Source organism: Rana temporaria, chromosome 4 (assembly GCF_905171775.1).
Source record: "Rana temporaria chromosome 4, aRanTem1.1, whole genome shotgun sequence".
Lineage (NCBI taxonomy): Eukaryota > Metazoa > Chordata > Amphibia > Anura > Ranidae > Rana > Rana temporaria.
The window spans coordinates 309,879,146-309,897,789 of record NC_053492.1 but is presented as its reverse complement, the minus strand read 5'-3'; the positions used below and the strand labels follow the sequence as shown (position 1 = coordinate 309,897,789).

General features: G+C 42.8%; 1 protein-coding gene across 2 annotated transcripts in view; it reads left to right on the top strand.

Annotated features, from left to right (window-relative positions):
- TAB2 (TGF-beta activated kinase 1 (MAP3K7) binding protein 2) overlaps positions 1-10,157 on the top strand; it is a 114,890-nt gene extending 104,733 nt beyond the window's left edge. For both annotated transcript variants that reach the window (XM_040350592.1, XM_040350591.1), the window contains exons 7-8: positions 200-295; positions 7,941-10,157. In XM_040350592.1, coding sequence (XP_040206526.1) covers positions 200-295; positions 7,941-8,086 — 242 coding nt within the window. In that variant the 3' untranslated portion in view covers positions 8,087-10,157. The remainder of the gene's footprint in view (positions 1-199; positions 296-7,940) is intronic.
- The last annotated feature ends 8,487 nt before the right edge of the window (positions 10,158-18,644 follow it).

The window sequence follows — 18,644 nt, the reverse complement described above, 5'->3', positions numbered from 1 at the left end:
GTGCGCACGCGTCCCTATTGGCTGATTCGCGAGATGACGTAACATAACGTGATCTCGCGCAGCTGAGCCGGCGGCTGGTCGGCAAGCAGTTATAGGTCACATTTTTGTTTCAATAATTTTTTTTCAACAAAAAAAATTTAACTTTTTAAATGAAAGGTTTGATCACAAAGAAATAACTTTCTTCCTTTTACTTCTTTAGGACCACATTTCGATCCAAGTGCCATTCATAACTTCTATGATAACATTGGATTTCTTGGCCCAGTGCCACCCAAACCTAAAGGTACAGCATCAGTTGGTAAGTTGAAGCAGTGAAAATGTTTATATAAAGATATTCAAGGGCTTGTAAAGCTTTATGTCTTTTCACCTTAATGCATCCTGTGTATTAAGGTGAAAAAACACCTTGCAGTCCCCAGCCCCCCCCCCCCCAATTTACTTACCTGAGCCCCGAATTTTCCGTGGGCGCTTCCTACTCCTCTGAGTTCTCGACTTTGATTGGATAGATCGATAGCGAAGCCATTGGCTTCCGCTGCTGTCAATCAAAGCCACTGATGTGGGGCCGAGTCATACACTCGGCATCTATGGAGAAAGCGCTTCTCCTAGACGGTTATCTAATGTGGGGAGGAGCCGCAGGGACCACTCTATACAAAATGCACAGTAGTATCACTTTAAGGCTCCAGGTATTTTTTGTAATATTACAAGATCTTGTATTAGAGATTTATTAAATCTTCAGTTGTTAGTGGTCATCAGTGATGCAGAGTGTGGCCCTGACAGATCAGCGCCACTTCAGGGGCCCCTTTAAAAAAAATACTCAGTTGTGCTCATAAGTTTACATACCCTGGCAGAATTTCTTGGCCATTTTTTAGAGAATATGAATGATAACACGACACAAGTTTGGCAGAAGATTTCAGCCTATGATTTCATCTGTTCCACTTAGTCTAGCTGTTCCGCCGCTTGCTGTTCCCCATTCTTACAGGTGGCGAAAGGGGAGTCGAGCCCCCCCCCCCCCGCTGCCCTCCGGTGCTTCTACCGACTCACTGCTGCGATCGGTGAGTCGGAGAATGGATCCGCCGGCCCCGGATGCTGATCATAGAGATTTCCGGCAGACCAGATGGTTGCTGGAGTCTCTCTGATCGTTGGAGGACGGGTTGCGATGTTATGATGTCACGCCCGGCCTCCGCAATAAAAAAGAAACCGGTGCCGTCTCGACTGGGAAGCGTGATCATCTTTTTCTTCTTTTTTCTTACTTTAGGCTCAGTCTAGTGGTGATATGCAGGGTCTTATTGACCCCATGTCTCACTGTAAAGAGGCCCTGTCATGTCGTATGCCTATTACAAGGGATGTTTACATTCCTTGTAATAGGAATAAAAGTGATCAAACATTTTAATACATTTTTTTTTTTTTTTTTTTGTTAAAGTGCACCTGTCCCCGTGTGTTCGCACGTAGAAGCGAACGCCTATGCAAGTCCCGCCCACATATGAAAACGGTGTTCAAACCACACATGTCAGGTGTCACCACGAACATTAGAGCGAGGGCAATAATTTTGTCCCTAGACCTCTGTAACTCAAAACATGTAGCCAGTAAAAAAAATGTAAGCGTCGCCTATGGGGATTTTTAAGTCCCGAAGTTTGGAGCCATTCCACAAGCGTATGCAATTTTGAAGCGCGACATGTTGGGTATTTATTTACTCGGCGTAACTTCATCTTTCACGTTATGCCAAAAAATTGGGCTAACTTTACAGTCCTGTGTGTGTGTTTTTTTTTTTTCTTTAAGAATGAAACGTTTTTTTTTTTTTTTTTCAAAAAAAGAACACGTTTGAAAAATTATTGCGCAAATACTGTGCGAGATAAAAAGTTGCAATGACTGCCATTGTGTTCTCTAGGGTCTCTGCTAAAAACATATATAATGTTTTGGGGTTCTATGTAATTTTCTAGCAAAAAAAAAATTTGGATTTTTACATAGAAGAGAAATGTCACAATTGGCCCGGATGGGAAGTGGTTAATATGTGACACCTGAACATAAACTTGCAATTATATAGAGAACATCCCAGACCATTGTGTTGTGCAACAAAACAAAAAAAACTCCAAGTTCCCTTATCGTGTATAAATAGTACAATCCATGCAATGATCTTCTTTATAATCTCTTTCCGTGTCAGAAACGCATGATTTTCGTGAAACACTTGCTGCCTCAGAACAGATGCCTTCCTGACTCCACCTCGTGCCAATCAAACTGCTCTGCTCACCTTAGGCATAGTTATTTCACATTTACAAAGGAAAAAAAAAAAACATGCAGTGTAATGTCTTAAAATAAAAACAAATGGTGCAGCTTTCACCAGAGTTGACCAATGCCCTCGTTATAGGTGTAGGCCATTTACGTACCTCATAAAGCCTGACCTTTAAAACTCCCAGGATGTTGCTAAGCGAGGCCTCACCATTGTTCACCTTCACCATCGCAGGAGTGAGCTGTCAAACTCTGAGCTGAGAAGATGAACAGTAATGGCTAGAGCTCACGTGGCAACATCCTGGGGGTTTTCTGTTCAGACTTTGAGGTACATAAATGGCCTACACCTATAGCATGGGCATTGTCCAATTTTGGTCAAAGCTGCACAGCTTGTTTTCATCTATAGATGTCCCTTATCTGCATAGGCAGAGTAGAAGTGAACTAACCCTTTAAGTTATAGGACGTCTTTTATCACTTCACATACTCACTGGCCACTTAATTAGGTACACCTTGCTAGTACCAGGTTGGACCCTCTTTTGCCTGAACTACCTTAATGCTTTGTGGCATAGATTCAACAAGGTGTTAGAAACATTCCTCAGAGATTTTGGTCCATATTGGCATGATGGCATCATGCAGTTACTGATTTGCATATCCATGATGCGAATCTCCCATTCCACCACATACCAAAGGTGATTGAGGGGATTGAGATCTGGTGACTGTGGAGGCCTTTGGAGTACAGTGATCTCATTGTCCTGTTCAAGAAACCAGTTTGCGATGATTTGAGCTTTGTGACATGGAGCAAAATCCTGCTGGAAGTAATCATCAGAAGATGGGGACACTGTAGTCATAAAGGGATGGACTTGGTCAGCAACAATAGTCGGCACCGCCAGCTTGTAGCCCATCTGCTTCAAGGTTTGATGTGTTGTGCATTCAGAGCTGGTTTTCTGCATACCTTGGTTGTAACGAGTGGTTATTTGCATTACTGTTGCTTTTCTATCATCTCACACCAGTCTGTCCATTCTCCTCTGACATCAAGACATTTTCGTCTACACAACTGCTGCTCACTGGATATTTTATTTTTCGGATACTTCTGTAAAACCTAGAGATGGTTGTGGTGTAAAAATCCCAGTAGATCAGCAGTTTTTGAAATACTCAGACCAGCCTGTCTGGCACCAACAACTGTGCCACGTTTAAAGTCACTTAAATCCCCTTTCTTCCCCATTCTTATTCTCGGTTTGAACTTCAGCAAGTCGTCACCACGTCTAGATGCCTAAATGCATTGAGTTGCTGCCATGTGATTGGCTCATTAGCAATTTCTGTTACCAGGCAAATGAACAGGTGTACATAAAAAAAAAGTGGCCGCTGAGTGTTTAAAGGGTTAACAAATTCCAGAGTCAGGTTCAGATGTGGTAACAAACATGGAAGAAAAGGGGTTGATCTCACAACCACATCTGAACCTGGCTGTGGAAGTTTCACCCCTTTTATACATCAAGTGATATTGGACCTCCTATAACTTCAGGGGTCTATGCTTAAAGTGAGCAGTTGGATTGGTATGAGGTGGTGTTGGGAGAGCACCTGTTCTGAGCACAGCAAAAGTGTTTTATGCATATCGCACATTACTGACCCAGAAACAGTTTAAGAAGATCGTTGTGTGGATTGCAAGCTTATTTATGCATAATCTGTGAATTTGTTATTTGTAGTGTGTTTTTTTTTGTTTTTTTACTGCTTTTTGTGTTTTGATGCTTGGTATAATAGTATTCAGCCCCGGACCATTTTGCTGGTCAATGACCGGGCCACTTTTTGCGATTCGGCACTGCGTCGCTTTAACTGACAATTGCACGGTCGTGTGACGTGGCTCCCTATTAAAAATGGTGTCCCCCCCCCCCCCCCCCACAAATAGAGCTTTCTTTTGGTGGTATTTGATCACCTCTGCGGTTTTTATTTTTTTCGCTATAAACAAAAAAATAGAGCGACAATTTTGAAAAAAATAAATGAATACTTTTTGCTGTAATAAATATCCCCCAAAAATGCATAAAAAATATTTTTTTCCCCTCAGTTTAGGCCGATATGTATTCCTCTACATATTTTTCGTTAAAAAAATCGCAATAAGCGTTTGGTTTGGGCAAAAGTTATAGCGTCTACCAAATGGGGGATAGTTTTTATGGCATTTTTATAAATATTTTTTTTTTTTTTACTAGTAATGGCGGCGATCTGCGATTTTTATCGGTACTGCCACCTTATGGCAGACATTTTTGGGACCATTGGCATTTTTATAGCGATCAGTGCTATAAAAATGCATTGATTACTGTAAAAATGTCACTGGCAGGAAAGGGGTTAACACTAGGGGGCGATCAAGGGATTAATTATGTTCCCTATAGTGTGTTCTAACTGTAGGGCGGGTGGGACTGACTAGGGAAAATGACTGATCGCTGTTCATACATTGTATCAGTAATTTCTCGCTCTGTAACGAGCGATCGTGGGTGCCCGGCGGTGATCGCGCCCGCTGGGCACTCTCATCGGCACCCTAGTGGCCGCAATGCGAAATCACGTTTATGTTACGTGATTTTTGCGCAGCGGACCTGCCGCCATAAAACTACAGTGGGCGGTCGGCAAGCGGTTAATTAATGTTATTTGCTATTTTATTCTTTTTTACTGAAAGATTTTTGGGATATCGCTGCTCTTGTTTGTTTTTTATTTTTTTGTGTGGCTCGTCTGTCAGCTGGCTGTCCATATAAACTCCTACTTTGGTTTTGCATACCGTAACCTTTTTTATTTTTAATCAGTGAGATGCAGCGCCAAGTTTTTATTTTCTGTCATTGGTTCGTGCTTTCTTTCCTAGTTTTATTTTGTGTAGATCCATCAATCAGTTTAATTATCTTAAAGGCTTATTTCACCAAACCCACACTCTACTAACCAATGCGAAATTGCTTTTTTTTTGGGCACTGAGGCACTTTTGTTGGACACGAGGGAGTGGCTAATTTTTGGAAATTCAAGCTCTTGGTAATAAAATTAAAAAAGGATCTGATGTGCAAGGTCCTATACAGAAAATATATAGGTTGGTTATTTAGCGCAAGTTGGGAGAAATGTTGTAAATGGGAGGAGGTGCCTCATAGCAGTCTTTTTGTTGGGTAAAAAAGATTTCTGTGGAACTATAGGGTTCCTCCAGAGATTGCGCTTCTTTCCTGACGGTGGCGGCATAGTTCCAGAAAAAAAATTACTTCTGTAGAAGGTGAGAATCATTTAATCTGCTGTGTGGTTTAGACCAGCTAGAGCCACCACATCCCTCCTTTCCTGCCTTCTTCCTTTTTTTTTTATTATTTAGAACTACAACTCGCTAAACCTGCAATTGTACCATCATTTTCAGATAATTTGCGGTAAAGGTGAGCGAAAGTATGACAGTATGTGAAAAAGTCTCTAGTTTTGATTCTGGAGTTGCAGGCCAGAAAGCAGGATCTTGGAGACTATTGATGAAATTAAGATGTTTCTCTTCTCTATATACCAAAATATATATTTTACACAAGCTTGATATTTGGGGTATGGCTCTGTTCAGGCTTTGTCCTTGCTCTTTTGGCATTGCTCTCTGGCAGTTTTTCTTCTCTCCTGCTTGTGGTTTTTACTGCAGTGGAAATGTTCAGGCACAACTTCACTTTCAATAAAAAACAGTCCAACACTTTTTGCTATTAAATGGCGTTCAATTTGTAAATTAATAATTTATTGTGGAGGATTAGCAAACTATTTAAATAATGTATATTGTGTTGGCATGATTCTTATGATCACACATTTAGACTGTATATTTAAAACGCACAACAGAAACCTCTTTTTAGTATAGCTGTTAACCTTTTTTGCTAAAGAGTTTGAAAGGTGAAAGCAAAGCAGATGGCTAAAATACACAAATGAAATGTATACCAGAGTTTTTACCCACCAAAGGATTTGTATTTGTCAATTATGCATGAATCTTTCTTCTTTTTTTGCAGATTTTTTTATTAAATTGTTTTGCAATTTAAAATGCATTTATTTATTTTTTTATCAAAAAAATGACTAGTTCAATATTTGCACTAAGTATCCTGGGGGAAAAAATATTTTAATTGTTCTGATGCTCATTGTGGCCCTAAGCCACATTCTGAAGGCACACCTACTGCCTGAGGCAGACTGGGGCCTTGTTCACACCATGTTTGCATAAAAACTAATGGGAAAAAACATGCAGATTTGACTTGCATAGAATATTTTGGGCTTGTTCACACCATGTGCAGAGATGTGTGCATTTCACATTGTAGGTCTGTGTGCCCATGTCGCACCAAAAGGGCTTTTTCACACGGGCGGACCGTATGTCTGCTTTTTCATCCATCCGTGTACGGATGAAAAAGGGACATATGTTGATCCCAATGAGATTGCGGGTATTAGCAGATGAACATCCGCTGACACCCGATCTCATCCGGGTCCGCAATCCTCCGATTCTGCAGACGGAGGAAAACCCTATTTTTCCATCTGTCTGCGGATCGGGTGAACACGGACAGCCGGTCCATGTTCATCCGATCCCCCCCCATAGGGGAGAGCGGAGATCTGACAGGGCAGTCCCTGCATAGTGTGCGGGGACCGCTCTGTCATCCGCTGGCTCAGTGGGGATCAACTGAGCGATCCCCGCTGAGCAAGCAGAGGTTCACGGGGCGGACCATCACAGATCCATCCTGTGTGAAAAAGGCCTAACCCTGCTGTTTTTTCTGTCCAGATTTACAAATATGCAACATAAATTCTCTACAAGGGCCCAAAGAAAACAATTGTTTTCTATGTGGCCTGTGCACACCAAAATGTTGAAGTCGCATGTTTTTGTTCCCTATGCTGTAAAATGCATACGTGTTGCAGATTTCTGCACAGAAAAAGTATGATAACAGTGTTGTAGTGTGAATAGGGCACATAGTGAAGAATTATTTTATTTTTTTCGTGCCCTTGCAGAACCTGGTGCAAAAAAACTGTCTGCAAATAGTGTGAAGAAGGCCTGACAAATTTTGTATGCAAGGTATTAAAAGACATTTATTTTCAAGATTTTCTGAATCCAAATCTATTATAGAACATACTGAAGACCATTGGTAGACCGATTTAAATGGATCCTTAGGGGAGTTTCTGTAGTTGCAAATATAGCATTGAAGATTGCGTTTTTACTTTTTAAAGGAGAATTTTAGGTTTTTTTTTCTCTAAGGAGCCTGCAGAGCATTGCACCCACAATGCAATGTACAGTTCCTGCAGACTCGGCACAGCTCTTTGCTCATGCAGGCTGACTTTATCCTGAGAACAGGAGGATCAATATACTAAGATTACGCTCACCAGCATCCTTGCAGCCCATTGAGAACTACAAGCCATCAGCCGCAAATGCCTGATGGTACTTTTAAGTATTCATTCAGCTGTGAAATGAATGATGTGGCCATGCAAGACTCCGCCCACACAGCCGCTGTTTTCAAATGGTGACAGCGGGTGTGGGGAAAAGGGATCCCTGGCTTACTGTCACAGGAAGGGTGTAGGGGGTCTAAAAGTGAACTTGACATTTTAGATCTCTCTCGTTTTTTCTCGTGCTCTCTCTCGTTTATCTCTCTCTCTCTCGTTTTTATTTCTTTTTTTCTCCTTTTCCATCCTCTTTCTGTTCTAGTAATCATCTTTGCACAGTTGAGATAAAATAACCCTAAATTGCCCTTAAGTTTTCTTAAATGACACAATATTTTATTCCCTTGTAGATCAAAGGTCCACTGTCAAGACACCAAAGAATGTTCCAGACACGGAGGAAGACGAGGGAGCTCAGTGGAATTGCACTGCATGTACTTTTCTTAACCATCCTGCCTTAAACCGTTGTGAACAGTGCGACATGCCAAGGCATTACTGAGCCAGTAGGTCTAATTTCATTGAAAATTCAAGAAGAAAAGCATCATTTTAAACTATGGTGCATATATATGCACCATCTGGTTGTTTACCACTGGTAAACGTCAGCCACGGAATAATACCTCAGTGTTGTTTTGTGCGCAGCTGGATTTTTTTCCTCCCTAAATCCTTATCGGTGTAAGACTAATGACCCTGGTTACCAGCTGCCACCTGTACCATGTACAGTATTACTATTGACCCTCTCAGAAGAATTCTCACTGTGCTCAGTGTTCTGGGTCCTTACTACTTAATGTTACTGGAGTGGTTTGGAGATGCAAAAGTGGCTCAGCTTTTCTATGTCTCCATGAAGCAAGGCAACATCGGGTGGCAAATGAAAACACTAAAATTGGAGGAAATGCAGTTTTATGTGGTCTCTTCCTACCACCTGAACAGAGGAAGGACTTCAGAGTTCAGTGGATTAGGTTCCTTGGGATCCTCCCTTCACTTGTGAAACCAGCATCAGTACAATCAATTTCTAACCAGAAAAGACTGCATGCATTATCTGTACGATACAGTGAAATTACCCACAGCTCCTGCTCCCCCTTGTACATAGCTCAGAAGCCTGCTTTAAGTGATATTTTTTTCCCTTCTTTTGCCCACCTTTATTAATTTCCTGTACTTCTGTATGTATAGTGTAATAGGGTTTTTGTTAGCATTTTCTTTATCCTTTTAAATCTTTTGGCACAGTTAATGTCCTTTTTAAAGCTTTTCTAAGAAAAAAAAGTGCCTTAAATGAGTAGTAGGAGGGAGAAAAGCATTTTGCATAATTTCCTATACACTCTTTCCCCCATAAAGATTTCTGTATATGCTGATGTCCTGTGAAGACGTGTGAAGAAAAAAAAAGGGGGTTTAAGAAGACATTATCTCTTTGTAAAGGGTATACCAGTCATTTTCTGTACACATTGAATTTTACAGTGGTTGACTGTCAGCAGCCAAAATGTTTGTTTTCACGTTTTCATACCACACATCTAAATATTTCATGCTTAGGATCTTCAGACTATTTTGTGCAATAATGGCATCCCTTAATTTGATTAAAAATCATAGACAAACACAAAATCATGGACTAATTTAAAATGTTCATGGCAGGCAGTTTCTATAAAACTGCAATTGATGTAGTTAACTTTTTATTTTTTTTAATACAACTGTACATTCAGTATTAACTATTTTGCTGAAAAGATCGATTGAGACTCTGCCTGCTTTGTTCAAAAGTTGCGTTGGACGCACAAAGATCATTGTCTGTCTTTTTTTTTTTTTGTACTAGTTGCCTGGAATCTGTGGCATTCCTCTTTCTATAAGATTGCTGCCACTTAGAAAACAGACATTCACAATTCCATTTCAGCCGTCCCCATCAAAATGGTCAATTATGATTTTGAAGACATTTCGAGAATAATTGTGGGCTTTGAAGCTGTAATTTATTGAACAGCTTTATTTAATACAGATTTAAAGCCCTAAAGCTTGAGGAATACCACACATCTCAGTTTTTTTCACTCCTTATTTGAAAAAGAAAACTCACTGCTTGGCATCTCAAAACCTGTACATATTTGCTGCTTTTTATTTAAATGTTAATAGAAAACAATTAAATGAGCAATTTTCAGTGGCTTAGTCTTTTAATAGAAAATGTCATCCAAAGTCACCCACTGTAAATGACTGAACATCTTAAATTGTTATGAGATTTTGTACCATTGAGCGATAATGTGATATGCCTTACTCTTTAAGGCTCTTCATTGTGTTGCAGAATTCATTTCTAGGTAACGGGAGTGTTGAAATGGCTTGTGATAAGTTTAAGCCTTCCAGCACTGTAATGGGGCTAAACAGCAGAACCAAAGCACTTAGAAGCAATACTTTTTGTTAAAAAGACCATTTTTCAGCTTCATCTGCAGTTTTCTGTGAAGATTGACAAATCCGTTTTTACTTGTTTTATTAATAAAACCTAATTTGGATATCTTGAGTTTATGGTTTTGTGATTTAGCTGGGTAAACAGTCTTTGTAACAGATAAGTTATTTATAAAAATTAAAAAAATATATATTCTAACTGGTTTTGGTTTGTGGATTCGTTTTTCATCAAACAATGGAGAGCAGAAGTAAACTGTAGCAATATTTACTGAAGTGTGTGTGTGTGTGTGTGTGTGTGTGTGTGTAAGTGTATATTGTGAAGAGTTTAAGAGTCTTTATATGTGGCTGCCTTATATTGTCAAATATTTTGGGACACCTGCCTTTACACGCACATGAATTTTAATGGCATCCTAGTCTTAGTCCGTGGGGTTCAATATTAAGTTGGCCAAACCTTTGCAGCTCCACAAGGTTTAGGAGTGTGACCATGGGAATGTTTGACCATTCTTCCAGAAGCGCATTTATGAGAAGGTCTAGCTCGCAGTCTCCATATGCACCTGTCTCTCAGGGTAAAATATGGACCAAGAGTGGGATGCCATTATTGAGGAAGTAACCTACCTTAATCTAGGCTTGCCTGTAGGTTAAAGAGGGTTTAAGGCAGGGTTTGACAAATTTGCTTGAATTCTAGGAGCCAGCAGCTAGAAAACGCGCCCTGTCCCGCTGAGCTCGCGCGCAGAAGCGAACCACACATGTGAGGTATCGCTGCGATTTGGTAGAGCGAGAGCAATAATTCTAGCCCTAGACCACCTCTGTAACTCAAAACATGCAACCTGTAGAATTTTTAAACTTGGCCTATGGAGATTTTAAAGGGTAAAAGTTTGTCACCATTCCACGAGCGGACAAAATTTTGAAGCGTGACATGTTTGGGTATCAATTTACTCGGCGTAACATTATCTTTCACAATATAAAAAAAAATTGGGCTAACTTTACTGTTGTCTACATTTTTTATTAAAAAAACGTGTATTTCCCCAGTCTTCCAAGTCAGCCCTTGAGAGATGGAGCTCCTCCTCACAGTCAGGAAACACATTGCCACACATTTTTCCTCCCTTTTAAGAGGCGGTCCCTTAGGTCCCTGGTCAGTCTTAGTGTTTCCTCCGTCCGGAGGAGACATGTTGCCAAAAGGACCTGAGGGGGCTTCATCTCTGAGGCTGACCAGGGCAGGGGTCCAGCTTGGGCAGCAGTTTTTTTTGTGTGCAAAGGCTGCAGGCGATAGCATTGAATAGAAGGAGCAGTGGAGCCTCAGAGCGGCAGGGGGTCAGTGGACCTTACCGGAGCCGTGTTGCTCGCGTGGAGGACGACAGTTTTGTGGCCACGGGCAACCCTCCTTAGGCTGCGTGCAGGAGGTGTCCTGGGTTCGGATTTCCTCTGTGCCCAGGTGTGGAGAGAGGCGCCAATACATCGTCCCCTTGATGGCGTCAGTGGGGGGCGTGTACCCGTGGCTGAACGTCATTTGACCCGGAAGACGCGGGGCGTAATTTCCGGGGAGTGATGAGGTCATCGGCGTGCGCCGGGGAAGCTGGTCCAATCCCCTTAAAGGCGCGGGAAATTCGAATGGTCCGCTGGTGCTACTAGCGTGGACTCAGCTGCAGGCTACAGCACGAACGCCACAGCAAGCCAGGATGCTGGAAGAGGACGAGATTCCATCGGCCCAGGCTCCAGGAGGCGAAAGCACCAGCAGGATATACAGGTAGGCACCAGTCGGGTGACCTTTGTATCCGTTTTAAGGGGGACAGCAGCTAGATGGTGGTGGTCACTAGCTTAGCTGGGGCTTACAGGGGTACTAGTGTCACTGAGTGTGCACTGTAGTATTGTATGGTGGAGTGTGCTGAGACTCACCGCCATGGGGCCCTGTGTTTCTTATCTTTTTGGCAGGTGAAAGAGCCAAAGCCCACTCCCAGAAAGCGGTGTGCAAAGTGTAACACCAAGATGCCTTTGGAATACACAGAACCGCTATGCCAAATTTGCATTGACAAACTGGTACAAAAACAGTCTGACGCAGTTTATGTGAAGATTTTTGGATCCGTGAGGGACGATATGGCTAACACCTTTTTAAGGGTCTCAAAAAGTTAATTACAGAGGTTAAACCTCCAGCAGTTCCTTCTCTAAGTCCCTCTCCCATGGCCTCACCCAGATCGGAAGTCGCATCAGGGTCACATGAGTCAGTGAGGGAGCGAGCAGGCAGCAACGCAGCTAGCGTTATGGCCAGCGATAGCTCAGACTCGGAACAGGAAGATGGGAGAGAAGAAAAAAAAGGGACCCACCCAAATTATCGCTAGAGGATGTGGATGATTTGCTTGGGGCCATTTATGAAACTTTGGAGATTGAACATGAAAAAGAAAAACCTTCCAAACATGAGGAAGAAGAATTCCAAAGTGTTCCCAGTACATCTGGTGATGTCCGATACCGTGAAAAACGAATGGACAGATCCAGAGAAGAAACCATTCTTTGCAGCTAGTCACAAAAAGCGATTTCCTTTTAGTGACGAAAAACCTGAAATTGGATGCACCACTTTCCAAAGTCTCTAAAAATTCTTCATTAGCTTTTGAAGACATGGGACACTTAAAAGATGCCATGGATAAGAAGGGTGATATCATCCTAAAAAGAGCCTGGGAGACGAGTGTCGTCACCCTAAAACCAGCACTTGCTACCACCTGTGTGGCAAGAAATCTGTAATTTGTTAGCCCAATTACAAGAACATATCAAAAATGGGACACCTAGAGAGGAGATTCTGAAGACTCTTCCAGTGCTCTCCAAGGCAGTCGGTTACATTGCGGATGCATCCGCAGAGTCCGCTAAACTGGCAGCAAGGTCAGGTGGACTAGCTGTCGCAGCAAGACGTGCGATTTGAATGAAAACCTGGACAGGTGATGCTGCATCCAAAACCAGATTGTGCAATCTACCATTCACAGGAGATTTGCTTTTTGGTTCAGGCCTAGACGAGGCCTTGGAGAGAACAGCAGATAAAACCTTTCCTGCTGAAAAACGCAAATTTACACAAAAGGTTTTTTCGTGGACGAAGAGATCGTCCCCAAGAAGGAAAGAAAGGGTACCCCAAGAAAAACTGTACGGTCAAAGAGGGAAACCAAAGAGTAATTCACTCTTTGGCACTACTAACCAAACCACCAAACAGTGACAACCAAGTGCCAGTAGGGGGAAGACTGGCTACCTTCCTACCGCAGTGGCGATCAATTTATTTTAGAAATTCTCCCTGGAATTCAATTACCATCCTCCAGAGAGATTCCTATTAACAAAACTTCCCAGAGATTCAGAAAAAGCCAAAGCTCTTCCCCTGTTGCTGGGGGAGATGGTGGACCAAAATGTCCTTATCCCAGTTCCAGAGAAGGAAAAAAAATGGGTTTTACTCATGTATTCGTCATCAAGAAACCCCTTTGGGAAACTCCGCATGGAGTCCATTTTTTTGGTCAAACGCATTCTGCAAGCAGAAAGATTCATGGCGACCATGGATTTCAGGCACGCATATCTTCACATTGCCATCAGAGAAGAATCCCAGAGATACCCAAGGTTAGCAGTAGTGCTAGAAGGAAAGGAAGAACACTTCCAGAGCAGAGCTCTTCCATACGGGTTGTCCTCATCACCGAGGATATTTACCAAGGTGTTGCCAGAGGTTCTGGCCCCTCCTAAGGTTGAAGAAGATGACTGTAATACCATATCTAGACGATCTACTGTTCGCAGCACCATCAGAAGCGCAGCTGGTAAGAGACCTCAACGAAGCACAACTGTGGTTGAAATCGCTGGGGTGTATCCTAAACTTAGAAAAATCAAACCTCTGTCCCACCCAGAACATTCGGTTCCTGGGGTATCCATTCGGCTCCAGGGAGCAGAAAACATTGCTTCCAGAGGAGAAAATCCAAAATTTCATCAAGAGGGTGAGTTCTATACAGAACAACCTACCGATAACCATCAGAGTTGATGTCGGTTCTGGGTCTGATGACATCAATACCAGCAGTCCAGTGGGCAAAGTTTAATCTAAGGCCGCTTCAAGTTTTTCTCCTAAAAAACTAAAGAGGAGATCTGGACAAGTTGGTATTGCTCCCAACATCAGTAAAGAAGTCACTATGGTGGTGGTGGGTCCACACAAACCTGAATCGGGGTCCGGCTTGGTCATTTCCGATCTCCCAGAGATTGACCACAGACGCAAGCAGTTGGGGTTGGGGAGCTCACCTAGCAAGTCATCACATCCTGATACTCTCAGACAATTCCACAGCAGTGGCTTATGTGAACAAGCAAGGGGGTACAAAAAGCCCATCTCTGAGCCACATCTCCAATCAGATATGCCGGTGGGCAGAAGGGAACCTGCTGTTACTAGGAGCAGTACACCTAAAAGGAGAAGACAACCAAGTAGCAGATTTTCTCAGCCGCCAGGAGATCTCCCAAGAGGAATGGGTATTACACCCGGAGGTGTTCAAGGAAATTGCAGCCCGCTGGAGAGTCCCAAACATAGATCTGTTTGCCTCTTGGAAGAATGCTCAGGTGAAGCGTTTCTTCTCGCTAAACCAGCAAGACCAACCTCTTGGGATAGATGCTCTCCAGAACCCTTGGAACTTCAAAATATGCTATGCCTTCCCTCCGGTTCATCGGTTTCCAAGGGTGGTAAAGAAGTTTCTACAGGAACAGACAAAACTTATACTAATTGCACCATACTGGCCCAAGAGAGCCTGGTTCTCTCAACTCCTCAGTCTCTCTGCAGAAGAGCCGTGGCTTCTACCTCCACAGGGCAGACCTGATGTTTCGGGGTCCCCTGACATGCCTAAAACAGGTAAATTAAAAATGGACAGCCTGGTTACTGAGGAGGACCTCCTGAGATCAAAAGGACTCTGAGAAGGTAGTGGCAACGCTTCTGAGCGCCAGGAAGCCAAATACCAGAGCCATTTACAAAAAGATTTGGAGAAAATTTAACAGTTGGTGCACTGAAAACCAAAGACAGAAAATGGATACACCGACTATCCTTGAGTTTTTACAGGAAGGCGCTGATAAAGGGCTAGCGCTCAGTACACTGAAAGTTCAGATTGCAGCACTGTCAGTGTATCTGGAAAGGACACTACAAGAAGACCCGTTGGTCTCCTGTTTTTGCAGGGCGTTGGCGAAATAAATAAAGCCCAAGACTCAAAAATATCCCTCATGGGATTTATCAGTAGTGCTCAGGGGGATCATCAAACCTCCCTTTTTGAGGTTATTGACTCTAAAAACAGTTTTTCTCGTAGCCATCACAACAGCACGTAGGATAGGAGAAATGCAAGCTTCCTCGGTTAGAGAACCTATAGAAGATCTATGATGATCAAATAGTCCTTCAAAAAGATCCGGGATTTACTCCAAAAGTGACATCAACTTTTCAAAAAATCCCAGAATATAGTTTTACCTTCATTTTGCAGTTCACCAAAAAACAGCAAAGAGCAAGAATTAAGTTTTATGGATGTCAGGAGGTGTCTACTTCAATATTTAGAAGTCACTAATGAATTCAGAACATCAGATGCTTTATTTATTTTGTACGCCGGCCAACTGAAGGGCAAACAAGCGTCCAAAAAGACAATTGCCAGATGGATCAAGGCAGCTATTCTAGAATGTTAGTGTTATGGAGAAAACACCACCAAAAGAACTTAGAGCTCATTCTACAAGGGCTTCAGCAGCCTCATGGGCAGAAAAGGCAGGAGCCACTCCAGAACAGATTTGTAGGGCTGCAACCTGTTCAAGATTCTCGACCTTTGTTCAGCATTACAGACTGGATCTGATTTCCAGCCAGGACCAGGCTTTTGGTAGGAAAGTCCTCCAAGCCGTTGTCCTACCCTAGATCTGGTGAGTTCTTGATTATCCTCTCAAGGGCTGACTGGGGAAAAAGCAGAGTTAAATTCTTACCGGTAACTCTGTTTCCAGTAGTCTTCCTTGTGGAAGACTAAATGTCTAACCTTGTGGGGTTGTGTTGTGTATTCTATATCGTTTCAGATTCCGGCCTTCGGTTCTCAGGGATGACTGACCAGGGACCTGTAGGGACCGCCTCTTAAAGGGAGGAAAAATTAGTAACAATGTGTTTCTTGATTGTGAGGAGGAGCTCCATCTCTCAAGGGCTGCCTTGGAAGACTACTGGAAACCGAGTTACCGGTAAGAATCTAACTCTGCTTTTTTTCCCCCAAAAAAGTGCGCTTGTAAGACCGCTGCGCAAATACGGTGTGACAAAGTATTGCAACGACCGCTATTTTATTCTCTAGGGTTTTAGAATAAAAAATATATATTATGTTTGGGGGCTCTAATTAGAGGGATGGAGATGGCAGGGAAAAACACATTAGAATTGCTGGTTTACTTGTCATGCCAGCGGCCACCACAAGATGGCGCCAGATCACAGAAGGAGGAAGCTTAGGCCTGTACGGTGGGGGCGCAGAGAGACTCAGGATGGGGTATCCTGTGTCTCCGTGCTCCCCCGCCACGCGATCGCGTCCGCCGGTAATTGAGGCCGCGGCCTTCTGCAGGCCTAAGCTTCCCCGGGCGACAGGTCGCTATTTATTGTCGCAATTGCGACCGGATTTTGTGGAACCGTGGTTTACAACCACTTTAAAGTTCACGTGCCTGGAAAGGCAGGTGTACCAATACTTTTGCTAATAGTGTAGCTGCAGCCCTATGAGCCTTCTGCTGTGCAGCTTCTCTCGGGTGAAGGCTCTCAAATCCTTACTGGATGATTTCAGTTCTCATTGATGTGGTTAGTACCATCTTGGGTATGAAAGTGCAGCCTGTAGCTTCAACAAGTTATGTTGTTGGTCTAAGATCCTTGAGAGGCTCCAAGGCAAAACCTTTTTAGTATGCACCCAACTCAAAGCTTTCTGAACAGAGCCTGTAAAACCGATAAACTTTCTTTCTTTTTTTTTTTTCACCTCCCTAAATGTTTTGCATACAGATATCTGTTTGATGAGGCCCTTATTAAAAAGTTAACACTGATCTGAAAGTGTCCCTCTAAAATAAAACCCCCTTACTATTCTTTTTGAGGTTGCACCAGTATTTAAGGACCCATTTTGGAAACTTTCCAAATACGCACTTTAACCACTTAAGGACCGCCTCCTGCACATATACCATGTGAATATATTCGCCAGCACACCGAGGATCGTATAAAAAAACGTCAAACATTTATTGCAAAGAAACTATCACAAAAATAGCAACGTTTCGAAGTCACACAGGACCTCTTAGTCAGGCAAGTGATAGACTTAGTGCAACACAATAGTATATATAAGACAGCCACCAATGAAAAGATGTGAGAAATTACATAAAACACACCCTCCTCCCCCTCCCCTCCCTCCACATAGGATCCTGCATTATTAAAAAAAAAAAGCAGGACAAGTGAATAAAAAAAATCACTTGCCCACAATGGTTGCTGAGTGGGTATAATAAACATGGACTCCACAGCATAAGCAGTAGCATAGAGCATCCACAGTCTGCCCCACCCCCCGCTATTCCACCGATCACCCCAGCTATCCACCAGCTGTCCCGCTGTACTAATTCAATGGGACCATCTCCAGCCAATCACATCCTGGCTTTGGGTAAACCAGCATGGGGGAATCCGACAGCGAGGCCTGGAAAGCAAGCCGCTGTTGAGGAAACAGAGACACTAAGGAGAGAAAGGAGAAAATTAAACAAACAAAACAGGTGAAGCGGGCTCATCAGGGAAAAAATCTATCTAAAAAAAGAAGAAAAAAACGAAAGAAAAGACTGAATAGAAAAATTTAAATTTTAACAATTGAAAAGAAGATAAAAATAGAAAGAAAATAAACAAAAATAATAAAAGTAAATAAAAATAGAATAGCAAAATGAATTGGAAATTAAAATACAATTTTGACTTATTCTGTTTATCTTTTTATTATTAAACAAGTGTAATTTTACTGTACTTTAACTGTACTTCTGTCTCGGTCTGATTCATGGTTTCTGACAGTAGGCAAAGGCCATGAATTCAGAAGATGCAGTCAATCCACTTGTTGGTAATATTTTTTCCAGATTGGATGACCAGGATCACCGCATGGATCAGTTTGCCATGTCGTTACACGGCTCATCTGGAATCTCCCACTGTTGCTGCTCTGGTACAACCTGTGTTGCAGGCTATCCCTGCTGCTGCTCCAGTCTCTGTGCAGGCACCTGCCTCGAGTGTTACCTCTATAAGATGTATGTCTGCTTCCCCAGCGATTTGGGGCCGATCGTTCAATGCAGAGGGTTTCTCAACCAGGTTGAGATATACTTTGAGAATGCTGCCCCAGGCATTTCCCACGGACAGTAGCAAAGTAGGTTTCGTGATATCTTCTTTTTCTGAGAGAGCCTTGGCCTGGACAAACCCTCTAAGGGAGACGCAAAAACCTGTGAGCTGGAGAAGTTGATCACATTTGCCATCCTCATTGACTCCAGACTCAGAGAAAGACTGTCTTTTAAGGAGCGCTTGCGGACGCCTCCTGTACATTTGTCTCCGAGCTTTGCAGTCCCACCCTTGCCTCCCTCACCTCCCATGCCTCCTGGTACCGAGTCGGTCAGTGATGGTGAACCCATGCACTTGGGCTTTATGCGTCTCTCTGCAGATGAGAGAGCCCTTAGGAGGAGGGAGAGATTGTGCCTTTATTGTGGCCAGGCTGGTCACTTTTTGAAGTCTTGTC